Raw genomic sequence first — 26,710 nt, 5'->3', positions numbered from 1 at the left:
TCAAGGTGTTAAAGCAATCTGAAACTTTGCTGTTAGGAGTGACAGCTGACTGCCTCACAATACAATTAATGTCGTCCACAGTAATCCTGGGAAGCTCTTTTAAACAGCGAGTGTAAAATATCATCTTCTTCTGCACTGTCTCCACAGTTAACCAACAGCAAAAACTGAGCTGGCTGAGGCAATACGAGGACGTGAAGTTTATTATATACTTTATTATGACTCCCTACAGCATTATTTTGCAGCAGCTTTATTAAGGTCACGGTCACCGTGATTTTGCCAAGTAAGACATGTTCCTGGATCAATATATTTTGTTGATCCTGGAACAACATTACAGTCTGAAAATTTAGTCTTAAAGGTGCCCTAGAATCAAAAATTGAATTTACCTCGGCATAGTTAAATAACAAGAGTTCAGTACATGGAAAAGACATACATTGCTTACATTGCATTACATTACATTGCTAATGTACTGTTAAATGTGGTTAAAGTTACCATCGTTTATTACTGTATTCACGGAGACAAGAGCCGTCGCTATTTTCATTATTAAACACTTGCAGTCTGTATAATGCATATACACAACTTCATTCTTTATAAATCTCTCCAACAGTGTGTAATGTTAGCTTTAGCCACGGAGCACAATCAAACTCATTCATAATCAAAACATCCAAAAAAATACTATAATCACATGATCCGATCCATGCACGCAGCATGCATGATGGACATCTTGTAAAGATCCATTTGAGGGTCAAAATAGACAGTTAAAAAAATGAATAAAAAAAAATCTATGGGGTATTTTGAGCTGAAACTTTTCAGACACATTCAGGGGACACCTTAGACTTATATTACATCTTTTGAAAAGACATTCTATGGCACCTTTAACCCTATTCCTATCCCTAAACCTAACCCTAACCCTACCCATAACTTATCCCTAAAATCAGAGGGAAAGATAGGTAAATACGATTGATGTAGAAGCACCTAACCCTGGTTGCAAGCCTAAACTTGACATAAACAGCAAACTTGTCCCTCAAATCTGATTGGTTGATTTGAATGTTGTTCCAGGATCAACAAAGATGTTGATCCAGGAACATGTCTTACTTGGCAAAATCACAGTGACCACTTTATTAGGCAGTTTAAATCACCAAGAGATATGTTTTAATGCATTTGATATTTATAGTGAACAGTAAACATGTCAGATTAAATAACAGCAAGTTTACAATGATCATGCACATAGACTGATTACATCCTTTATCCTTTATCATCCTTTGCAATGAAGTAGACAGCAAATAGTCATGGCTGGTTAAAGGTCGGGACGGCTGTTTACCCAAGACTTCAGTTTATCATTAATTACAAAGCTAGTTATTTATTGAGAAATATTCTGAGGGGAGCGGTTTAAATATGAATGTTTTTAATGGAGGTTTTGCTAACTTTTACATTTTATAAGTTTTTAATTAAGGAAAAATATCTGTGAAGGATAGACATACATCGATTAATTTGGTTGTACTGTTAGGCTATTTAATGTGTTCTTGGATTGTTCTGGTGACGAAACAGTGCAAAAATATCTCTCTGGGGAATTTCAGTATAGACAAAATAAATAAATAAAATATACAATATGATCTGTGGGAAATTATAAGTGATCTAGGAGCTTTATATAGGGTTTTTTTGTTTGTTTTTTTGTTACAGTGGATTACTTTGAAAATACTATAAGTCTATCCCTCTTAGACTGCACCTTTTCCATTAATGAACAATATGTGCCCCTAAATTGACTTTCCAGTGCATTTTTTTTTATCTTTATAAATGCCTTTACAACATTAATAATGTATTAAATTAAAAAAAAAAGTTCAATATAGAAATATGCAATGATAAAACTTGAAAGATGGTTTTAAAGGGTTAGTTCACCCAAAAATGAACAATGTCATTTATTACTCACCCTCATGCCATTCCACACCAGTAAGACCTTCGTTCATCTTCGGAACACAAATTAAGATATTTTAGTTGAAATCCAATGGCTCAGTGAGGCCTCCATAGCCAGCAATGACACTTCCTCTCTCAAGATCCATTAATGTACTAAAAACATACTTAAATTGGTTCATGTGAGTACAGTGGTTCAATATTAATATTATAAAGTGAATCATGAATCATGATTCGGATCGCGTGTCAAACCGCCAAATTGCTGAAATCATGTGACTTTGGCGCTCCGAACCGCTGATTCAACACAAAAGATTCATAATGCTCTGAAGCTTCCTGAAGCAGTGTTTTGAAATCGGCCATCACTATATAAGTTGTTATTTTGCTTTTTTTGGTGCACAAAAAATATTCTCGTCACTTTATAATATTAATATTGAACCACTGTACTCACATGAACTGATTTAAATATGTTTTTAGTACATTAATGGATCTTGAGAGAGGAAATGTCATTGCTGGCTATGGAGGCCTCACGGAGCCATCAGATTTCAACAAAAATACCTTAATTTGCGTTGCAAAGATTAACGAAGGTCTTACGGGTGTAGAACGGCATGAGGGTGAGTAATAAATGACATTATTTTCATTTTTGGGTAAACAAACCCTTTAACACGTGAGTCATCGAGTCGTTCGTTCAACGAAGCAAGTGGCTGTATTTATGAATGAATCATTGAATCAGGAACAATTTGTTCAAAGCTGCAGATTCGTTCACAAAAAAAACGCTGTTTTGTAGTTCTGATGTGGCTTTTCTTGGAGCTATTATTTCATTGCAAAATAGAGCAAATACTGACAATATTGTGAAGAACATCACTTGATATGATAATTAATGTCACATCGCGTGGATATTTGGATTTGCATTCTTGCTCGTATAATATTATCAACATTAAAGGGATAGTTCACCCAAAAATGAAAATGTGATGTTTATCTGCTTACCCTCAGCACATCCAAGATGTAGGTGACTTTGTTTCTTCAGTAGAACACAAATGATGATTTTTAACTCCCGTCTGTCAGTCAAATAATGCAAGTGGATGGTCACACAATCTATAAGAGTCAAAAAATATGCACAGACGAATCCAAATTAAACCCTGCGGCTCGTGACGGCACATTGACGTCCTAAGACACGAAACGATCAGTTTGTGTGAGAAAACGAACAGTATTTATATCATTTTTTACCACTAAAACACCACTATGTCCAACCGCGTTCATCACTCGATTCGTGAGGTCTGATCGCGCTCTGACAGCGGCAGTGATGTCTCGTGCATACTTCAATGAATACTAGACATCACTTCCGTTGTCAGAGCACAATTAGACATCACCAAGTGAATGCTGAACACAGTTGGACATAGTGGTGTTTTAGAGGTAAAAAATGCAAAAACCGATAGTTTCGTGTCTTAAGACATCAATGCGCCGTCACGAGCTGCAGGGTTTAATTTGGATTCGTCTGTGCATGTTTATTGACTCTTATAGATTGTGTGACCATCCACTTGCATTATTTGACTGACAGACGGCAACGGTTGGAGTTAAAAATCATCATTTGTGTTCTACTGAAGAAACAAAGTCACCTACATCTTGGATGCCCTGGGGGAAACAGATAAACATCACATTTTCATTTTTGGATGAACTAGCCTATCCCTTTAACTTTTTTTTTTTTTTTTTTTTTTTTTGTAAATTTGATGCAAATGTAATATAATACTAAATATAGTGTTAGAAATGTACATACTTTTTTTTTTAAATGAAAATATAAAAAAAACTGCAGGTTAAAACGCGTCATCACGGTCTGTGAAAAGGGTCTATGATTTGATAGCCCTTATTCTGGGATTTGTAGTTCCTGTTTAAATTGCTGTTGTAATTACGCTTTTATGTATAAAATGTAATAAAATGTAACGTTATTTAAAAAATAGTAATGGTTAGAAAAAAAAGAAAAAAACTTCAAGGCGAGCGTCATGCTTGTCGCAATAAAGCCCGCCCATACACGCGCTTGGCCAATCAGAAGAAACTCATTGCTTCAACTCATAGCTTGTCAATCATGTAAATAAGCCCAATATATTTGCTTAGCCAATCAGAAGAAACGGACCACTTCTACCTTCAAGGCGAGCTTGTCAATCTTGTGTAAATAAACCCCACCTACACATGAGGCAGAGAGGTCCACTTTCACAGCGTGATTTCGGCAAGTTCTTCATGTAAAATGGTCTCGAACAAGTTTTTCAAGTAACGTTAGGTTTGCCCTTTGATATTGTTTTAACAACTTTGTCTTATGCTAAAGACATAAACGAGCTGCCCGGTAAAGAACTTACATTAGTGATGGCTTCGGAAGGCGAGCATGATGATCCATTCCAGAGAATTCTGCATCAAATCGGTGGGAAAAGTAACATTCATTTAATCAGCGCATTGAGTGGACCTGATGGAGACACCGGCGTTTTACAGGACTTTATCGCTGATATGTTTAATAATGGGGACCATGAAGAAATCACCGACTGCATTGGCAACCGTAACGGAGAAATCAAAATCCAAACAAATGTCTGCAGTCCTGACCAATCACACGCTGATCAATTCGGACAGAGTTCATCCACAGCTGCCGATAGCTGCACCAAGAGCGAGAAACTAGATCCACTCAAGAATAAAACCGTGAGTTCAAGCAGAAACATCGGCGGCAAGCAGAGAGCCATTAAATGCTCCGTGATCATATTCATCTTCAGACACGATTATGTGTGTAATAAAGAGAACTATGTGTGTTTGAGGGAGATCCTGAAGGACGTGAGAGCTCGCTTAAAGAGAAACGCACTTCCTCCGGCTCTGTTGGGACTCATTCACACTGACTGCGATCAATCGGAGAGCCGCGAGTCAGTGGAGTTACTGGATCGATCAATGCGATCAGTGTTTATCAGTCACCCCCAACAGGCCATATGGACCGGCCGGTACGTCACGAAGTCCCCGGATTTGTTGCAGGAGATCAGATGTAACGCCTGCCGGGCGGTGAAGTCTTCAATGTCTGCAGGTTAGACATTAAAACTAGTGCACTGCCAGCATGACAGCCTGTTTGGGTAATATGGGTATCACATTCCAACCCGATCTCATCATGAGAAAACCTAACTATTTTACGATATGGCGGTTTCGTATGATTTCCTGTGTTATTTGTATGGAAACCTTATTTCCGCCATGAAATAATAACATAGAAAAGGTGAGACCCCCCTCTTCTCTGATGAAGTGTTTACAGGCGTGAAGGAGGGACAACTTGTCACTCACATGAAATCGACCAATAGCAAACCACAACCATCATATCCACTACCCATGGGCAAAATCAAGTCCCGCCCTACGTTTTTTTTTTTTTTTTGTCTTGTTCGAGAAGCCGTTTCACTCAGATATTAAGTTAGCTACATCACATCAGGGAAGAAAATACTATCTCAACTATCATTTCATGCCGACTTTAAAGGGTTAGTTCACCCAAAAATGAAAATTCTGTCATTTATTACTTACCCTCATGCCGTTAGGAACACAAATTAAGATATTTTAGTTGAAATCCGATGGCTCCGTGAAGCCTCCATAGGGAGCAATAGCCGCTTTTCCACTGTCGGGCCAGTGTGAGCCAGGGCAGTGTGCCAGGCTGGGCCTATGGCCACAGACCTTAGGCACCGAGGCCAAAATCAAGTTGCGTTTCCACTGTCGGTCCGCTAGCTCCGCAGCGCTGATCTAAAAACAGCCCCTTAAACACACCTCCCTTCATGGGCGTAGGTTTAGGGGGGGACGCTAGGTACTAGTCCCTATCAATATTTTGATATGACAAATTTGTCCCCACCAATATTTAGCAAGCTCCTTTGCACTGCTATTTGGATCGATTCTAACGGCCAGGACGACGACAGTACAAGAAACGGCGTAATTTGATTGGCGGCGGGGTATCTTACAGGCTACACGCGCGGGCCGGGTATGGAAGGCGAAAAGGGCCAAAACGTGTGAAACCGACGTCTTAACACGTAATTAAATCAAAAGACAAAATCCTGCCATTTGCAATCCTAATCTGCTTGTGCAAGTACACCACACCACCAGGTGGTGGTAAAGTCCCACGTTTTTTATTTCGCAAATGACGTGTTAACACGTAATTACGCGTTAACACGTAATTACGCGTTAACACGTCATTTGCGCGTTAACACGTAATTACGTGTTAAGACGTCGGTTTCACACGTTTTGGCCCTTTTGGCCTTCCATAGCCGGGACTACTTTTGTGCTTGCACTAGCAGCGAGCGGTTGGTGTGTGTGTGTGCGCGCGCGCATGTTGACGACGCCGACGGTAAGTTACCAGGGCTGTCTCTCTGCCACATACAAAGGCCAGAGTAAAAACATTTTAATATTCCGTTTTAACTATAATTAGCTAACCCCACAAATAAACTAGCAGTAGTGACTGACCAGGCTTTCAAATGCAGATTCTACTGTGGAAAATAGTATTAACTGGTGATAGTATGTGTTACCCAGGATGATAGAATGCTACATTAGCAAGTAACTGAATGTCAATTAGCCAACAGTGTTTTTTGTAAGTATAAATAGGCTATTAACGTAGCCTATAGTAAATTATGTTTGTTTGTTAATAAACCGTATGGTTGTTCAGCATTTCACATTCCCAGGTATTAACGTGAGTGTCCCCACCAAAGCTGAGACCAAACCTACGCCCATGCCTCCCTTGATCAAACGTCACACAACCCAACCCATTTTAGCTCCGCCTTTCACCTCGACCGCGCCTCAAGCCCCAGCTGGTCCGCTTTGGACCAAGGTTTTCGGCGGGCCGAAAAACCCGTGCCTTTGGCACCGAGGAAGCACAGAAAAGGCACGATCAAGCCCCGGAAGTGACAGTGGAAACGAAACCGGCCCTGGCGTGCACAGGCACGCCCGCCTTTGGCCCGGCAGTGGAAACGCGGCTAATGACATTTCCTCTCTCAATATCCATAAAGGTACTAAAAACATATTTAAATTGGTTCATGTAAATACAGTTGCAAAATATTAATATTATAAAGCAACGAGAATATTTTTGGAGCTCCAAAAAAAATGATGGCCGATTTCAAAACACTGCTTCAGGAAGCTTCGGAGCATAAATGAATCAGCGTATCGAATCATGAATCGGATTGTGTGTCAAACTGCCGGCGGCTGAAATCACGTGACTTTGGCGCTCCGAACAGCAGATTCGATACACTGATTCATTGTGCTCCGATGCTTCCTGAAGCAGTGTTTTGAAATTGGCCATCACTTTATAAGTGTTTTTTTTTTTTTTTGGCGCACCAAAAATGTTCTTGTCGCTTTATAATATTAATATTGAACCACTGTACTCACATGAACTGATTTAAATATGTTTTTAGTACCTTTATGGATCTTGAGAGAGGAAATGTCATTGCTCCCTAATGGCCTCACTGAGCCATTGGATTTCAACTAAAATATCTTAATTTGTGTTCCGAAAATGAACGAAGATCTTATGAGTGTGGAACGGTATGAGGGTGAGTAATAAATGACAGAATTTTCATTTTTGGGCGAACTAACCCTTTAAGGTCTACCCCTAAACCTAACCCTCAGTGGGTCGTAAGCAGATCATACAAAATCGTATGATTAGATTTTATGAATTCATACGAATTGGTCACCAATTCGCCAAAAAGTAATGTTTCGTTTCATAAAAGTTTAACTTCTTTTAACTGGAGTGTCATGTCTTCAGAAAGCTGTGTTATGCTCAAGATACTGGAAAACATAAAATAAACATAAAATTTCAAATTGCCATGAGAGTGTGTTGAGGTTTTTAGACTATGCAACACTCTGGCAATTGGAAACTATTTTGCGTCTTGCGCGTAACACAGCGTTTTTAAAAAATGCAACACTCCAGTTAAAAGTTCAACTTTTATAAAACGTGTCTCTAGACTTTGCGTTTTTAAAGCAATTTTTTAAATTTCACTGCGCTGCTTTTCTATAGTTTTCATGTGTAAACTTACTTAAGGCTGGGCGATAAAACGATAACAATAATCGTCGAAAATCGTGAAAAATTTGAACGATATAAAGATTTGACATTTATCATGATAATTATCGATATCGACTTATAAGAAAAATGTATTGTGATAATTTTTTTTTTGGGCCCTATCTCCCAGCCCTAAATGTAATAAACGGACATGTTTGGCCATTGAGCATCCAATGCAGGAGGGGCCATTCACACAGAATGGGCTTTTCTGTGAAAAAACATGAGAATTTCTACTCACTAGTTCACTTTTAAAAATATGTTGTTCATACTCATTCTCTTGCAAGCTATTCAAACTGTAGATTTAAAAAAAAAAAAAAAAAAAAAGATTTGTCAGAAGATTAATGGTGGTGTAAACATGGTGTATTTGTTAATTTCAGCTTTTTACTTTACTTTTTACTGATTATCGAGCTGCATGATTAATCATTAAAAGATCACGATCTCGATTCAAACATGCACGTGATCTTTTTCCTAAATGACAGTTATGTGTTGGTGCTGCCGTTGAACCAGAAAGAGCAGTTGTCATGTTTAGGTATGAAACAGCTTTGCAAACATTCTTTTTAACCACGCAGTATTGTTATTTCGGTAACACTTTACAATAAGGTTCATTAGTTAAACATTAGTTAATGTATTAACTAACATGAACTAACCATGAGCAATACATTTGTTACTGTATTTACTAATCTTCGTCAACGTTGGTTAAAGCTGCAGTCCGCGATTTTTCCTCTTTGTCGCCATCTCTGTTTGAAACCTGCAATTGCAGTCATATGCGGAACAGTTATCTGTACGTGCGTTGTGCATCGGCACAGCTCGTCAGTGCGGATGAATCTAATGCTTGCTGTCAGTCACCGCACCGGTGTGGATACTGTACTTCAGAATCACAGATTCTACGTCTTGAAAGTATGACCAATATAAGAATTTTCAATGGAAAATATCATCTGAACAAGTAACATGTCTGCCACTTTTGTTCTGACCAACTGAGGAAAAAAGCATTAGGCCTACAATAAATTGCGCTGCCAATGATGATTAAATCTAACGAACGCTTAGCTCGGATCATACGAAACCGTGCAAATTATTATTACTGTTATACTTTGTTCTCAAATTGTTAATGTTAACAACATCAGCATTACTATGACTATGTGTATATTAGCCTTACCTGTAGATTTTAATTTCTGTAGCCACTCAACAGTCCAAAGTCTTTTGCTTTTTGACTACGGGTGAATCTCCAGTTGTCACTGATGATTGTCACTTGGACCTTTCTGGATTATAATCCGCCATCAAAATGATTTTTAATTATTTCAGCTGCTGTGAGAAAAGGCTATAAATGATCCGCTACCAGCAGCATCCTCATGTGATAAAACGATTAGCCTAGACTCCTTCCTTTCTGTTTACGGACGTGACATAATGAGGCACAGAGGAACTGCTGCATGCTCAAATTTCCCGCTGAAGTCCACAATGTCGCTTTTATTATAAAACATTATTACAAGCTTAACGTTGTGAATCGAGCTAATGAGATAATGAGATAGTTTTGAACAGTGGCTGGTTATGTTCTTGCTCAATAATTGATTTTGGATAATTTTTAACCAAAAAAAGTTACGGACTGCAGCTTTAATGAAAATAGTTGTTCATGTTAGTTCACAGTGAATTAACTAATGTTGACAATATTTTAATAATGTATTAGTAAATGTTGAAATTAACATTAACAAAAGGTGCGTCCCAATTCGCGTATTCTATGACGTTTTTAAGTATAAATAGTGTGAGTAGTGCGTTCATACAGAAAATTCCAAAAAGAAAAGGTGCACTTTAAATACCCGGATGATGCACTAAATTAACAGAAAAAAAGAAGTGTGCAATGTTGGACACTTCGTGCACTCAACTGTCGCAGCTTTAACTACGTAGGAGATGGGAGGGTCGTACTCCATTGTTAAATGACAAAATAACCTTAAACAATTCACACACTACATGGATGAGTGCATAGTGCACAAGTACATAGTGTATAACTGTATAGTTCATCATTTGGGATGCAACTAAAGATTAATAAATGCTGTATAAGTGCAGTTCATTATTAGTTCATGTTAACTTATACTTAACTAATGTTAACTAATGAACCTTATTGTAAAGTGTTACAGTTATTTCTATGTTACAGTAATTAAAATGATTACAGAAGTACTAGGATAAAAGTTTATAGTTCGGATATAAACACTGACGTCTACGGTAGTATCAAAATAAAGTATAATAAAGTAAAAATCACCTTTTGAAAGTAATTTGGCGCTTCAAATAAGATTGTATCAATTACATTGTTACATTAGTATGTGGTGACAAGTGACTTACGAAAAAGTATTTGTCATTGAATCATTTACTCACAAAATTTGTTCAAAAAGTAACTTTTAATAGTCAAACTTTAGTGTAGCATTCTTTGGTTTTTGTAGCCATAGCCATAATTAGCAAAAATGTTGAGTGTTTTTGCCCATATGCCTGTTGGTTTTGTTGTACCGCCAATGTAGGTCACAACTCTTTGGTTCATGAGTCACATGATTTGGCGAATTAGAATGAATGGAGCCCCCAAGAAGAACGAAAGAAAGAATGCTTTTAATGAGTCCATTCTCAATGGCTCTTTATGTTGCAGAGAGTGGCACTGGCAGTAAAAGCAGTTTGTTTTGGTCCTTGAAATGTTTACCAGGAATATTCAGGAAGGGACACAGAGGACAGGCTGACTTCAACACCAACAGTTTGCAGCAAGGTATGCTATTCATTTGCATTGGGCTTCAAACCAGTTGTTTCACTATGTATTCACTGCGCAATCTTTACTCTTGCAGCCAATCCAAATACAGGTGAAGAAGGAATTCCCTTGCAGACGCAGACTACGGCACAGTGACGCCAGACAGGTTTTGCAAATAGACCAAGATGGTTGAAAAACAAGCATCAAACTACCTGTCTGTGTTCTGCTCAGGTCATATATTCTTGCACTATACCTTACCAGTCAATAGGATTTGGAGGAATGAGAAATGAAGGCAACGAAAGGCTGCTAGAGCATTATTCTTGATACCATTTTGATATCAGTAGGAAATCTCACTACTATCACAGTAGTATATAGAGTCTGAGTTTATTAGTATTAAATAATCTAATGTGACAATTGTTGAACACTGTGACTGACTGTTATGTATTAATTGCTGTTATTTGAAATAAAAGAAACATCATTTTGTTGCATCATAGGCAGTACGTTTTGCACTATTCCTTCATGTGATTCTGAAATAACCAAGGAAATGAATTGTAGCTGTTCAAAACCATTCCAGGACTACATAAGCCATACTGTTGAAAACATGAAAAATTAAAGTTACCATGAAATCAAAATTGACGATTCTTGTTTTTCTTTGTTTTGTCTTGTTTTTTTGTTTTGTTTTTTTTTTTTAAATTTTGCATTGTTTATTCTGAATGATTTATCCATGCACATCATTGTTTAAAAAAAAAAATCACTTATAACTTTCCCTCCCTCTTGCAGCACCATCTCTTCTCTGATGAGGGCGGGGCGACCTGCCACTCACATGAGATCCACCAATAGCAAACCACAACCATCCAGTCAGTTCCCCATGGATAAAATCAAGCCCTACCCTACATTTGGTTTTTGTTCTAGAAGCCGTTTTACTAGGATATACATCACAATAGGGAGGAAAAGACTATAACAACTTCTGTTTTGCTGACTTAAAAAAAAAAAAAATAATTATAATTGACATTAACAGTTGAAATTATGACAAAGTCAATTATAACATGGAAAGTTGCAATTTTAACCTTTTATCTCATTATGACATAGTATCTCAATTTCAAATTTATCTTCAATATTCAGTATTCTTAATTTGTTTTCATAATTTCAACTTTTTGCCTCAGTACTTAATAATTTTGACTTTTTATATGATTTGGTAAGTCAAAGTAAAGGTTTGGCAACACATTATTTATTTATTTATTTTTTCTAATGTGGCAGAAATGAGCTTCCATAGACTCTTGTTAGTTAAAACTGATTTTATTATACGTACTGCATACAGAATAGGCTAAACTATATATATATATATATATTTATTTATTTATTTATTTATTTTTATTTATTTTTGGCTGTTTACAATCTGAACTAATTAATCAATTAGTTAGTAGTTTTAGTAGTTTAATTTATATATACAGTTGTGTTCAAAATTATTCATACCCTTTGTAAATAGTAAATTATGTAAAATATTCAAACCCTTTGCAAAGAAGGCTGTGAAAATAAATCTGCATTGTTAATCCTTTTGATCTTTTATTTAAATTTTTTTTTTTTTTTTTTACAAAAATCCAACCATTCATTGGTGAATAAGAATTTTAAATGGGGGGGAAATCTCATTATGAAATAAATGTTTTTCTCTAATACACATTGCTCACAATTAATCATACCCTTTTATTCAGTACTTTTTGCAACCTCATTTTGCCAAGATAACAGCTCTGAGTCTTCATCTATAATTCCTGGTGAGTTTGGAGAACACCTGACAAGAGATCAGAGGCCATTCCTTCATACAGAATCTCTCCAGATCCTTCAGATTCCCAGCTCCATGTTGGTGCTTCTTCTCTTCAGTTCACTCCACTCATTTCTTTAGGGTTCAGGTAAGGGGACTGGGTCGGCCATGCTCAGTGACCCATTTTTGTGCTGGTTTTGAAGTTTGTTTTGGATCATTGTCCTGTTGGAAGATCCAACCACGGCCCATTATAAGATTTCTAGCAGAAGCAGTCAGGTTTTGATTTTTTATCTGTTGGTATTTGATAGAATCCATGATGCCATGTATCTAAACAAGATGTCCAGGACCTCCAGCAGAAAAATAGGCCCACAACATTAAAGATCCAGCAGTATATTTCATTGTACACATGGGCTACTTTATCTTTATCAAACTTATCTTAATTAAAAAATGCCAATTTACAGTATATATTGTACATGTAAATTGTTGATTTTGGTGGTTTTAGTAGTTTAATTTATATTACATTAGAAAATCTAAACATACTAAGTAATTTATGAGATGAAGTCATAATTAAGAGATAATAATTCTAAATTATGAAATAAAAGTCAAAATCATGGCTGACAGCCATTTTATCTCATAACTTGTCTCATAATTTTAATTGTTGTCTCGTATTTATTTATAACTTAAAATAGTATTTATTATGATTAACCCAAATCATGGGCTTCCACAGATACATAACATAGTACCGTTTTTATTTATTTGTTTTTATTTAGTTGTTTATTTATGTATTTTTCAGATTAAAAGTAGAAAGGAAATGTGTTCCATTTTGGACCACCGAGTGGCATGACGAACCACAGCTTCATATTATCTTCGCTAAATAGCAGAGAAGAAGAGCCACTGAAGGGTTGACCGCTTCAAAGCCTGTCTGGAAACATTTATCACTACATGCCTTACACATCTAATATATTCATTTGAAAATAATTGATAATACCCATGAAATAATAGTTTTGTAATATTTGCTTATTGCCACTTTCATGTATTCTGCAGCACATGGTCTTATACTAAATGACATTTCATATTTTCAGGCACAATTTTCGGTGTGTCCCGTAGAAGCGCTCATTGTCAGATGAGTTTGTGCCGCTGCCGTAATAGCAGTTGATCGCTCGAGCGCTCACACTGTTTCATTGAGAGTCAAACAAGCTTTATTCCTCTTATTACGGTTTGTGTATTTAAATCATTGTGCTGGAGGAGATCCGGTGACAGTCGCAAACAGACATGATCACTTCAGCCGGTGAGTGAATGCAGTGAATGAGAAAGAGTGCGTTTGATTTAGCTGAGTCACACAGCTAACGGCTAACACAGCGAATAAGTTTATTGAGCTTTAGAACTTTATTTGTGCTTAGTGTACATATATTTTCAATTATAATGATGCTATATGTAATACTTTAGCGCTTAAATGCGCTGGTGATAGTGTAAATGTTTGTTAATGTCATTTCTCGTGGCATTTTCACTGCCGTGGTTTGTTTACAACGGCAAAAAAGTGTGATTTCTTTTATTTTTAAAGTTGACCTAGTCTCAACATTGTTTTGACTATATAAATATTATCAAGAAGCCATGCATATCATATGTTAGTTGTAAATAAAACTGATGTTTTAGGGTGTTATTTAGCAGATCTGTCATGTCACTGACAACATTATGATAGATAGATGGATAGATGGGGAGACTGATATGTGGACAGATGGATAGACAGGCTGAAAGACTGATTTCTAAATAGAAAGCAAGAAAACACTGTTGTACTGATGGATGGTTTACTGTTTTGTAGCTGGTATCATTTCCCTCCTGGATGAAGATGAGCCACAGCTCAAGGTACAGCATGTGCTCAAACAAAAAGATTAATGCTTATTATTATTATATCGATGTGGTTATTATTAACAATATTTTGTTCTTTTTAAGGAGTTTGCTCTACACAAACTAAACTCCATTGTCAATGACTTTTGGGCTGAGATTTCAGAGTCAGTAGACAAAATGTAAGTAGCACTGATCATGGCTTATTTCTCATTTTTTGAAGGAGATCACCCAAAATTGCCATAAATATGGAAATATTTGCACCATTTCTTTATTTTCTAATCTGAAAAGTATGACCCATATGAACTGCATAAAATTCAAGAAAAATTTCTGTAAAATATTATTATTATTATTATATTAATAATTTATGAGATTAATGAGATAATTAATGAGAGAGCGAGTGTGTGTGTGTGTGTGTGTGTGAATTAGTCATACCATCTCTCTATTAACTGTGAAGCTGTGGGTTGTAAGTAGTTACTTCAAAAGTAGAAAAATATATGCTATAACTTTTGAGCTACTAAGATGCTTTAGTAATAAATCACAGGACAGGGTTTTTGATGAGTTTCCATGCTCCTCTCTGTGCACGCAAACTTCATGTGATGTGCAGCTACTGTCTGTATGAATGTTCGTGTGCCACAATGCATCAGCGCCATAGCTCAATATAATGATACACATCCAATGCTCCAAAATCGCTTGAATGTCCAAACTGACAAACACATAATTTCATGTGGACGTAAGCAAAAGTGATCTCACTTCGGGGATCGCGCTCTCTCTATGTGTGTTGACTCTGCGTTTGAGTTCGCCTCCGTGTTGCTTCCATGCCGCTGACTGGACCGGGCGTAGTCACGTGACTACACACGTGGTAGTATGTTTTTAAGGGGAAAGTATTAACAGGATTAAATAACTGACATGGGAAAATTATGTCTGTTAGAGGTTCTGAATTTCGGTTTCAATTACTTTTGATTAATCATGCAGCCCTACTAAATAATAATGTTTGGTATTATGGTTCAGTAGTATTATTGCAATAGTATTTTCTTTATTGTTCCAGTTCAGTTTATTTATTTATAAAGCACTATTAAAACAACAAAGTGTTGACCAAAGTGCTATAAAATTATTCCTGACGAAATGAAACAACGACTTCATAACAGACAAGACACCTAAAAACAGTACAAACAAAACCAATGCCTCAACACACTGCAGTCTCGAAAGCTAGACAAAGAAGATGCGCCTTCAAATGTCTTTTTAAAGTGTTTAGAGTTGGAGCGACTCTAATCTGAGATGGTAGACTACCATATGTACTACCAAAGACTGTCAGACTGTGGCTTGTGCACCTGCAAGAGCTCTGACAGATAAGAGGGAGTTAACTTGTTGCTGGGAGCTGACTTATTGATTTTTAAAATAATTTAAAGGTCCCGTTCTTCGTGATCCCAGGTTTCAAACTTTAGTTAGTGTGTAATGTTGTTGTTAGAGTATAAATAAAATCTGTAAAATTTTAAAGCTCAAAGTTCAATGCCAAGTGAGATATTTTATTTAACAGAAGTCGCCTACATCGAACGGCCAGTTTGGGCTACATCCCTCTACTTCCTTCTTTAATGACGTCACTAAAACCGTTTTTTTGACTAACCTCCGCCCACAGGAATACACAAGAGTTGCGTTTGTAGAGTGTGTTTGTCGCCATGTCGTCGAAACGGTGTTATTGTCATCCCGCAGTCCAATCACCGGGTCACGCAGTTACTGTGATACTCTGCGGCGAGTCCTACCAGTCCGGTCTGAAATAGTCAGAATATAAACACTTATTATAAGTGTACCATAATGATTCAGGATAAGACAAAAGCACGGTTTGGAAAATGGATTCATGTTGTATATTCTCATTATATAATTTTTGTACATTTTTAACAGAAAAAAGTTGCGGACTGCAGCTTTAAATAATACATTTTTTTATTACAACAATTATAATAATAATAATTTTTTTTACAGTAGTATTATTGCTATAGTAATATTTCTTTATTGTTTTTTAAAGTAATAAAATAAACATTATTTTCAGGGCCTGATATTAAGCCTTGTCATGTATTGCATTGACATCATTCAGAAAAGCCAGTCAGTCATTCACTTGTCCGAGTAAAAAAGTTGCTTGTCCTGGAAAAAAATAGGATTTTTGTGTTGTAAATATAATTTATTCTGAAGCAATATTCTCATCAGTATTCTATCAGCTTTGACATATTAAATTTGCATATTTGTGATATTTACCCTGAGGGCATTTTTTTTAACCTTTATAAAGGGCATTTTTTTCCTAATCTTATTAATGTTATTTGTTAAAACTGCTAATTCATTCAAGAATGAGTCAGTTGTTCATGAATGGGTCATTGAATCTTTGACTCAACTGATTCATTCAAAGCACTGAATCATTCAGTAATGGAAACACGGCTGAGTGTTGCTGTGGGTTGTGCTATGGTTCTGCTATGATCTTTGTTTGAAACTATTTTCGCTGTTAAAATAGAAAAAAAGTCAATATTGCATCTAAAATGTAAGTGACTTAATATTAACTACTTGTTTATTGAACTTGTCATATGAAATCAGTGTCACATTTTCAGTCATGATGATATTCAGGGAAAACAGCTCTCTCGGTCGTGTGATGTTACTTAATTTTATCATACGTTATGAATATGAAAACAAGGAAAAATTATGAACAATGTCCGAGCTGCTATTTTCCATAATATTGAAATCATATTATTTTACAGAAAAGAGCAGCCAGTATAATTTTCTCCTTTTGTGTCCCATAGAAAAAAAAGTCATACAAGTTTGGAATGAAATGTCTGCTAATGAAGCCATTAATGAGCTTGTCCTAAAACATTTCATATGAGTGTCATTATTAGATTGCAATAAAATGTGTTTTTCTCTGTCAGTGAGGTCCTGTATGAGGATGAGACATTTCGAAGCAGAGAGTTTGCTGCACTGGTGGCGTCTAAAGTCTTTTACCACCTCGGTGCTTTTGAGGAGTCTTTAAACTATGCGCTGGGTGCTGGAGATCTCTTCAACGTCACTGATGATTCCGAATATGTGGAGACAATTATTGGTAAGTGATTAGTTGTCTGAAATTTTTTAAAGGAAATGAATACTTTTATTCAGCAAGGATGCGTTAAATTGATCAAAAGTGACGGTAAAGACATTTATAATCTTACAAAAGATTTCTATGTCAAATAAACACTGTTCTTTGGAAATTTCTATCCATCAAAGGATCCTGAAAATGAAAATATATTGCGATTTCTACAAAAATATCATGAAAGTTCCTTTGACTATTAACCATATTTTGTTGAATTGTAATTTTTATGATGCTGCTAGAAAATGCTTTTATTCAGAAACATGCTTGCATGGAATATTTGAAAATGTACCACCTGAATGTATTTTAGATGTTGAAATGTTTTATATAATGTAAATTTTATGGATGATACTGAACGTTTTGGCCATGTAAATAGCCATGATGCTAACATGGTGTAAAATCTTAATAAACAAACAAACAAAAATATCATGCAGCACAACTGTTTTCAACATTGATAATAATCAGAAATGTTTCTTGAGCATCAAATCATCATATTAAAATGATTTCTGAAGGATCATGTGACACTGAAGACATGATGGAGAAATGATGCTGAAAATTCAGCTTATATATTCAAATAGAAAACAGTTATTTGAGATTGTAAGAATATTTACTTTTGATCAAATAAATGCGACTCAAACTTTTGAACATTATTGTGTATGTATTCTTCACCCATCAGCCAAGTGTATCGATCATTACACCAAACTGCGTGTTGAGAATGCCGAGCTACCAGAGGACGAGGAGAAGAAAAGCATCGATCCTCGTCTGGAGGGAATCGTCAATAAGATGTTCCAGCGCTGCCTGGGAGATCATAAGTACAAACAAGCCATCGGCATTGCGCTGGAGACCAGACGCTTGGACATCTTTGAGAAAACCATCTTGGAATCTGTATGTTATTTATATGCAAAATCTTAACTAAATATTGCTGGTTCGTAGTGACGTTGAGGTGATCGTTTAAGAGTGATGTGTGCAGATTATGAGTACGTTAGGGCTGAATGACATAAAAAAAATCAGTATCGCATTTTGGCTTGGTGCGATTGTGAAATCGCACAGGATGCAATTTAAATAAATATGCTCTACCAGTTTCAAAGTGTTTACACAAGCGTGTAAAAGAACACACAGTGCCGAGCTTCACTCTGAAACCAGCAGTTTTAATTTGCTGCAACCCATCAAAATAAAAGCTTGTTGGGTTATCTTTTGAAAATGAAAAAATTAAATATGTAACATTTTGCAACCTGAACTAAACTTGAATTGTCATAAAAATGTTTTTAGAGACTTACTGACCTTGATACACAGTCTGTAGTAGTCCTTTCTATGATATAATTTCCTGTTTGTTGTACCACATTTGTGGGCAATATTTGAAAAATATTTTTGAACATATTTTAAAATAGACCGTTGTGTAGATGTGGGTAGTTACATGTTAATGATCTTGTGGATGTGATATTATAACCTCAACGATTTCAGTCCCAGTTTTTACCATGTTTGTTTTCCTACAGAATGACATTGGTGGTTTGCTGGCCTACAGCCTGAAGATCTGCATGTCCCTCATGCAGAACAAGAAGTTTCGTAACGAAGTTCTTCGAGTTCTCGTCAAGCTGTACATGAACCTGGAGAAGCCTGACTTCATTAACGTTTGCCAGGTGTCCTGAGTGAACTTCAGCTTTATTCTACTGAACATTCAGAGATTCCTCTCTAACATCTTTTTTTTTAATCGTAGTGTCTGATTTTCCTTGACGACCCTCAAGCTGTGAGTGATATTTTGGAGAAGCTTGTGAAGGAGGATAACCTCCTGATGGCCTATCAGATCTGCTTTGACCTGTATGAGAGCGCCAGCCAGCAGTTCCTGTCCTCTGTCATTCAAAACTTGCGGACCGTAGGCACACCTATCCCCTCTGTGCCCGGCTCCACCAACACAGGCACAGTGCCCACTCAAGAGAAAGACAGGTGGGAGACTGAGGACGTGTTACTGCTTTCGTAATTGTGTATCATTGATATGAGTGAAAATTGATCAATGAGTTTAGAAAAATCTATGCAAGTGAATGGGCTAGGGATGGGCATTTTTGGCAATATTTCATTTCGATCATCGATAGGTTTCAAAAACGAGAAATCGAGTACTCAGGGGACGGGGCGTTGCGAGGGGGTTGGGGCGAGACATGGCCGTCATGCATTAAGATAATGAAAATATTTGAAGACTTATGAAAATTAATGTTAAAAATAAAAATATGACATGAAAACTTGTTTATGAAAACATGAACATGTGATTAGAAAACTTTTGAATTATGATGCAGCAATATAATTAAGAACCATCTAAAAGGAATAGCTGCCTGACGTGAAGTGACTTTATGCCAATAAACTGAAGCCCGTTCTATGCTACATCTATGATATTAATCAGATAACTCCGATACATAACATAGACGTAACATTACTACTTGTATCTGCATGAAAGGATGCAAATGCCAGTGAACGTTAAGTTACGCGCTATAGCGAGAGCTCCCACCGTGATATGCTTTCATGGCAGCACGCTGAAACACGGGCATTATCAGGAAAAGTTTATTTAAAAAGTAGGTCAATTTATATATCATGGTAATATTTATTGTACATCCTTTAAAAAAAAAAAAATCATTGTACAACGTTTTTCCTGTAATACAGTAATAATAAATAACAATGCTCCTTAAAATAGGCTTAATTTCATTGCACATTTTTATAATTTTTTTGGGGATTTTGGGTTACTGTTTTCATGAAATTCAGCCTTTTAATCATTGTAAAATTATTGTAACCCACAGCCTTGTTAGGTTATTTAACGAAAAAGTTTGAAAGGTGCTGTTTTTTCCACAATAAAAAATATTTATGAGCTGATAGATCATATAAGGAATATGTCCTTATTACAGTGATGCCATGGAGACAGAAGACAAAGCTGGAAGCTCTCCTGCTGGAAAGGCTGTGGATGTGGTGAGTCTTTTAACTCATCAGATATTAGGCTTGTATAAAATGTCTGTTTTATCTTATTTTTTTATTATTTGTTTAAAATAGAAGGATGAGCCAAAAGACCAGAATTCAAAAATGATCAAAATACTAAGCGGTGAAATGGCCATTGAGCTGCACCTTCAGTTCCTCATTCGAAACAACAACACAGACCTGATGATTCTCAAAAACACAAAGGTGAGAAACCAGCTCTTTAACTGATTTAAGACTCTAATGATCTTTGATGGAAGCTGGTGTAATTTTTAACATGAATCAAATCCCAGATGTCGGTATGCTTCATAAGCTAAGTATAGTTTTATTTCTGATTTGTTTCAGGATGCAGTTCGAAATTCGGTGTGTCACACAGCAACGGTCATTGCAAACTCATTTATGCACACAGGAACAACAAGTGACCAGTTTCTACGGTAAAGCACATTCACATGTTTACTAATCCAAATTTGGCCTCTTGATGTAGATAAGAAAACAGAGATGAGAATTGTCATATCTTTTTATTTTACAGAGAGAATTTGGAGTGGCTAGCGAGAGCAACTAATTGGGCCAAATTCACAGCAACAGCTAGTCTTGGCGTCATTCACAAGGTTAACATTTTAGATAACACTTTAGTTATCTATTAGTCTGTCAGTCTGTTTGTATGTTTGATTTAGATTTCTGTCTGTTTTAGATTTCTCTTTGTTTGTTTTAGTTTTCTGGCTGTTTTAGGTTTCTGTTTGTTTGATTTAGATTTCTGTCTTAGATGTTTAATGAAGAAAAAAATATCTTTAATATTAATACTTTTTTATTTTCATTGTTAACTCTACTTGCTTTTACGTCCAGGGCCATGAAAAGGAAGCACTACAGCTAATGGCGACTTACCTGCCCAAAGACACCTCACCTGGATCAGCCTATCAGGAAGGGGGAGGGCTGTATGCCCTTGGGCTAATCCATGCGAATCATGGAGGGGACATCATCGACTACCTTCTGAGCCAGCTCAAGAGTGCCAGTAATGATGTAAGTGCATAATCGCATTCAAATAAACTTTTGCAGCACTGCGACTCCAAAAAGCAGGAGTAATTCTCCATCTTCATTCTTTGCAGATTGTCCGTCATGGTGGCGCTCTGGGTCTCGGGTTAGCTGCCCTGGGCACTGCTCGCCAAGATGTCTACGATCTGCTCAAATCAAACCTCTATCAAGATGACGCAGTAACAGGCACGTAACATATCTTTTTATTTCAGATGCATTGTATATCACTAATATTGAAAGGTTTATTTTTGTTAGTAGATTTCTCTAAGGCAAACATCACTATTACTAATGATTAAATAAAAGTCGACCACCCAGAATACTTCATCATAATGCAGGGCAACAACCACTCTATATTTCAAGGTTAATCTCACTGTCATGTTAAATTGGTGTTGTCTCAGGAGAGGCAGCTGGCCTTGCTCTGGGGCTAGTGATGTTGGGCTCGAAGTCGGCCCAGGCGATAGAGGACATGGTGGGTTACGCTCAGGAGACCCAACACGAGAAGATCTTGCGCGGATTGGCTGTCGGCATTGCCATGGTAATGTACGGAAGAATGGAAGAGGCCGATGCTCTAATTGAGAGTCTATGCAGAGATAAGGTGAGCACTGTTTTCAATTTAATATTTTGTATGTGCTTTTTAGATATTTAAATTTTTGCTGGGAGGTTTTATAAAAAATATTAAGTAAAAACCTTAAGGGCACTACCTCCCCTTGATTGCATAATTTTTCATACAAATGTAATGTTTCATAACACCAAGATTCTATTTTTGGCAAATGTAAAAGCCCTTTCACACAAAAAGTGAAATGAATAGGCTGATCACAAATGTGATGTTTATCTAAAGTAATTTTTTGCTTATTAGTATGGTTGAATTAGATCAGTGAAGGTCAGCAGCAAAAACATTAATAAAGTGAGATTAAATACATAAAGTATATTTTTTTTATTTAATATATTTAATTATTGCAGGTTTATGCAATATAGGAGATTGCATTTCACTGTTTTATTTCATTTTGAGAAATACTGACTCTATTTTTGTGCAAGTGAGATGAGTAAATGCTCACATTTAATCTAGAACTACAATAACCATCATGTTCACACACAACGCCTCTGCGCTTACTCCTGATTTCTCTCAACATGGCGACACGACAGCTGTCAGTCAATACATGGGAAAACAAAGTAATTTGTGTTCCTTATTTGAAAAAGTAACAAAGATATTTTGTTGTAAATTTAAAAGTAATGAGTTACTTTACTAGTTACTTGAAAAAGTAATCTGATTACTTAACTCGAGTCACTTGTAATGCGTTACCTCCAACACTGGTCCTGATTGTTTTCAGAAAACTGTTTATTCTGTGAATGTATTAACTGTGCAGCTTGAGGTTCTGCTCTTGCGTGCAGATAGCATATTGAGCTTCTGTTTTATCTCATTGTCCTGACAGGACCCCATCCTGCGCCGTTCGGGAATGTACACAGTGGCCATGGCATACTGCGGCTCTGGGAACAACAAAGCCATTCGGCGACTGCTACACGTGGCTGTGAGTCTACCCTAGCAAATGTTACGAACAATAAGTATTATTAGACACCAAAAAAATAAGGGTCATTCCTCAGTTACAAGAAAGAAAACTGTTTGAGATTGACCATTTGTCAATCAGTATGTATGACCTGAGAGTAGCTTTATTGGATTAGATATTACCAAACAAGTCAGTTTTTTTTTGAGAATTTGTATTCATTAAAAAAAGGCAATAGTCTGATATTTATTTTAGGTCATGGACATTTAGATTTTACATAACACACACATACACACAAAATGTGCAGATTTTTTTATCAATGTAGTGTTTTGTTCAGCAGGGTGTCCAGCCTGCATTTCCTGCAGGTGGCGACATTTCCATACTCTGTTGTACTTGCATCAAAAGAGCTTTCTCTGTTTCCTGTTCTGCAGCACATTTTGAACTCTGTAACTTTAAAACATGAATATGCTAGTGTTGTAATTTATTTATTTTTTTTAGATTTAGGCTCTGGTAAAGCCCGGACACTTAAACTTTTATTATTACTTGTAGTAATGCACCGAAATTTCGGCCGCTGAAAATTATTGGCCAAAAATGGTATTTTCAGTTTTTGGCCGAAAGAAGAAAAAAGGCTGAATATATGAGCCCAAAATATATGCCACTCCACCCCTCAGTGTTTAGCACTCAGGTTTCACTCTCATGCAGCATTTTTTATTTAAACTTTGCAAGCAGCGCCGCTCCTGAAGATGCACAACTTAAGTCTGTACCGGCACTCAGTTTGCTCTGCTCAATGTTCCGCTCTGAGTGTGCGGTCAAGTTCCACTCATGTACCGCTCACAGGAAAAGCAAAGTTTGCTCAAATAACACTCCAAAATGAAATTTCTCTTTAATAGGCTTGTTTCTGTTTGCAATAGCTCTACTGTGCTGTAACATGGTGTGGTATAGCTGCGCTGAGCAACGCTGCTAAAATGACGCTACCCTCCTGTTCACTGATCCACTCCCCACTACGCTCTGCTCACATGCTCTAATAAAAATAGCTTTGTAGGACAAAAAAAAAAAAAAAGTTAAATCTATCTTAGCATAATATATAATTATATATTTAAAAAAAAAAAAAACTTATATATATATATGTGGTTTTTTTTTTTTCTCCATTCAAGTGCATCCAGAAATTTCATTTTTAGCCCATAATTTTCATTTCTGTGCATCCCTAATTACTTGATTATTACAGTGGCAAGAAAATAATCTACATGCCAAACTGAGCCATTGCTCAGTAAGGAATGGAGAGTTTGCTTGCATGAGGACTATAAAAGAATAACAGGTTGTAAATTTGAAATAGTGGACATGTCAAAACCCGTTATTTATGAATTAAACCAATATTCCCAAGAAATGTTTTTTTTTAAACATTTTATTTGAATTTGTTTTTAAATGAAACGCCATGAATATATATTCTCACATTTTTCTCAATTTATCAGATTTTTGTTTTAGAGCTGGCAACATGTGGCAATTTTGTGACAAAATTTGGCAATATCCAATTAAATTATGTGTTTAGTTAATTATGATATTATAGAAAAATATGTTCTTCTTTAAGATTAGAGAGTTTAATATTTTATCCGAATGCACTATTCTGATTTTTCGCCCCCTTTTCCTGTCAGGTGAGTGATGTGAACGATGATGTTCGGAGGGCTGCCGTTGAGTCCATTGGATTCATCATGTTCAGGTATGGTGCTGCCTTTCCTCACCTGTCTCTCTCTCATCAACGCTCCCTGTCGTCTCGTCCTGCGCTTCATTATAAACAAATGAGCCGCTTTCAGAATGCTTGCCAGTGACTGATTAATCAGCCCTTAATGTATACACAGACGAGATTCCGCCCATTCCTCTGCATTGGTTTCCAAACGTTTTTGGAGTGTCTCCTGAGGTGCTTGTTGCCGGAGGTTGTTTGTGATCCCATTAAGAAATCAATCACTTCCTTCTATCGTGCCCTGTGACACTTGCTTTATTGTCAGTGAGAGTGTTCCCATGTTTTGCCATTCTCTTTTGCTCCTACTTGGTGGTCCTGCATTGAGTGTTTGTTTGTTATCTTATCAACAGTCTTTATGGAAATATCTGCCATATTCTTAAGCAGTAGTTCAACCAAAAATGAGTTGTCATGTGCTCCATTTATTTTAAATCGCGCGCTCTCCGCCACCGGAGCTTGTGCTTGCCTTAAACAGTGCATAAACAAAGTTTACACTGCTAATATAACCCTCAAAATGGATGTTTACATTTGATTCTGAATGAATTTGAGGCTGTGATCCGTGGCTAACGGCTAATGCTACACTGTTGGAGGGATTTATAAAGAATGAAGTTGTGTGTTTGAATTATACAGACTGCAAGTGTTTAATAATGAAAATAAGTACGGCTCTTGTCTCCGTGAATACAGTAAGAAACGATGGTAACTTTAACCACATTTAACAGTAACTTAGCAACATGCTAACGAAACATTTAGAAAGACTATTTACAAATATCACTAAAAATATCATGATATCATGGATCATGTCAGTTATTATTGCTCCATCTGCCATTTTTCGCTATTGTCCTTGCTTGCTTACCTAGTCTGATTAGGCTGTGCAAATCCAGACGTTAATACTGGCTGCCCTTGTGTAATGTCCCCAAAATTATTAAAAAATAATTTTGGGAACATGGGCTGACATATGCAAATATTGGGGGCGTACACCCAGACTGTTACGTAACAGTTGGTGTTATGTTGAGATTCGCCTGTTCTTCGGAGGTCTTTTAAACAAATGAGATTTATATAAGAAGGAGGAAACAATGGAGTTTGAGACTCACATGTACGGAACTCTTGTTATTTAACCATGTCGAGGTAAATTCAATTTTTGAATCTAGGGCACCTTTAACATCAAAACTGACATAACATATGGAATACTCTTAGTCAGATATGCAAATTATTTTTGACGTCACTACAGGCAAATAACCTGAGTTATTAATAAAGTCATGTAAACGTGGTTTACTTGCGTGGTCGGTTTACTGGTTTACATATAAACATGGAAAACTGGTTATTTCAGTAAGCTGATATTTGTGAGTTATCAGCTTACTTGTGTGCATATAAACGTGCTCAAACTCTATTTAGTTTAGGGTCATGTCCACTACACACTCACATACTCATTCTTGATTCGAAACATCTGAGCATTGAGTGATTCTTGAAATAGTCAGCTAGGCAGCATTGATCGATACGCCAATATTTGTTGACGGGAAGAATCAGTAATTTCTCAAAAATACCTTAAAGTAGTAGGGTTTAATTATCTAGGTATTCATGGGCTCCAACTATTTTGTGTCATCCACAGATTTTGATCAAGAGCATGTTACACCTTTAGACATCTTGCATGCAGTTGGTAGACCATTTTGTGTTGTCCCATATACTACTTTTTTTATTAGTCTTTTTTTTCATTGGTGGACGCCTCAGACGCCTCTCAGTGTTCTGGGCCAAGTAGAACTAGTGAACTATTTTAAGCCCTAAAAAGGCCATGCGATATTCCCATGATCAACTGTCAGTTAAACAAAAAATTCTATGTGAATCCTTCTTGTGTTTACAGAGTGCATAGATCTGCAACAATTCAACAGGTTTCTGTTATCTGTCTTGCAGGCCCCCTGACCCTCTTGCACAATCATGCGAATCATGCAAAACAGTTTTCTGGGTGTTTATGGATCTCTTGTTACAAATGCAAATAAAATATTCCCACTTAGAGAATATAACCGTAAAACATGTTGAATGTTTTTAGTGGTCTAAACCAGGGGTGTGACTAGACGGGTATTTCATGAGACGAGATGAGACTCGAGATTGAGTTCACGAGACGAGACAAGGTTTTTACACACTATTTTTAAGAAATCCTCA

At 36.6% G+C, this 26,710-nt stretch overlaps 2 protein-coding genes across 3 annotated transcripts in view; both read left to right on the top strand.

Annotated features, from left to right (window-relative positions):
* The first annotated feature begins 4,075 nt into the window (after positions 1-4,075).
* On the top strand, positions 4,076-11,266 carry LOC137027609 (uncharacterized protein C2orf72). Of its 2 annotated transcripts, none has more exons than XM_067395840.1 (3): positions 4,076-4,951; positions 10,614-10,673; positions 10,750-11,266. In XM_067395840.1, the coding sequence occupies exons 1-3, from the start codon at positions 4,258-4,260 to the stop codon at positions 10,806-10,808; spliced, it is 813 nt and encodes a 270-aa protein (XP_067251941.1). In that variant the 5' UTR covers positions 4,076-4,257; the 3' UTR covers positions 10,809-11,266. The 2 variants fall into 2 exon arrangements, with proteins under 2 accessions (XP_067251941.1, XP_067251940.1); XM_067395839.1 differs by having other exon boundaries at positions 10,560-10,673.
* Positions 11,267-13,521: 2,255 nt separating this feature from the next.
* psmd1 (proteasome 26S subunit, non-ATPase 1) overlaps positions 13,522-26,710 on the top strand; it is a 41,030-nt gene continuing 27,841 nt past the window's right edge. The window contains exons 1-16 of the mRNA XM_067395825.1: positions 13,522-13,696; positions 14,228-14,271; positions 14,359-14,432; positions 17,154-17,323; positions 18,024-18,232; positions 18,841-18,984; positions 19,062-19,288; positions 20,233-20,293; positions 20,375-20,503; positions 20,642-20,730; positions 20,826-20,904; positions 21,140-21,313; positions 21,400-21,511; positions 21,724-21,920; positions 22,756-22,851; positions 24,474-24,538. Of these exons, the coding sequence (XP_067251926.1) occupies positions 13,681-13,696; positions 14,228-14,271; positions 14,359-14,432; positions 17,154-17,323; positions 18,024-18,232; positions 18,841-18,984; positions 19,062-19,288; positions 20,233-20,293; positions 20,375-20,503; positions 20,642-20,730; positions 20,826-20,904; positions 21,140-21,313; positions 21,400-21,511; positions 21,724-21,920; positions 22,756-22,851; positions 24,474-24,538 (1,886 nt within the window). The 5' untranslated portion in view covers positions 13,522-13,680. The remainder of the gene's footprint in view (positions 13,697-14,227; positions 14,272-14,358; positions 14,433-17,153; positions 17,324-18,023; positions 18,233-18,840; positions 18,985-19,061; positions 19,289-20,232; positions 20,294-20,374; positions 20,504-20,641; positions 20,731-20,825; positions 20,905-21,139; positions 21,314-21,399; positions 21,512-21,723; positions 21,921-22,755; positions 22,852-24,473; positions 24,539-26,710) is intronic.

Source organism: Chanodichthys erythropterus, chromosome 10 (genome assembly GCF_024489055.1).
Source record: "Chanodichthys erythropterus isolate Z2021 chromosome 10, ASM2448905v1, whole genome shotgun sequence".
NCBI classification, from domain to species: domain Eukaryota; kingdom Metazoa; phylum Chordata; class Actinopteri; order Cypriniformes; family Xenocyprididae; genus Chanodichthys; species Chanodichthys erythropterus.
The sequence above is the reverse complement of the archived record's forward strand: the minus strand, read 5'-3'. Positions and strand labels throughout refer to the sequence as shown.

What these genes read in the sequence shown, in the direction of transcription:
- LOC137027609 (XM_067395839.1), top strand. Translation starts at nt 4,258, where the DNA reads ATGGCTTCGGAAGGCGAGCATGATGATCCATTCCAGAGAATTCTGCAT. An exon ending in GAAGTCTTCAATGTCTGCAG is followed by an intron (nt 4,952 to 10,559) that starts GTTAGACATTAA and finishes TTTATGTTGCAG; the next exon opens with AGAGTGGCACTGGCAGTAAA. An exon ending in CACCAACAGTTTGCAGCAAG is followed by an intron (nt 10,674 to 10,749) that starts GTATGCTATTCA and finishes TTACTCTTGCAG; the next exon opens with CCAATCCAAATACAGGTGAA.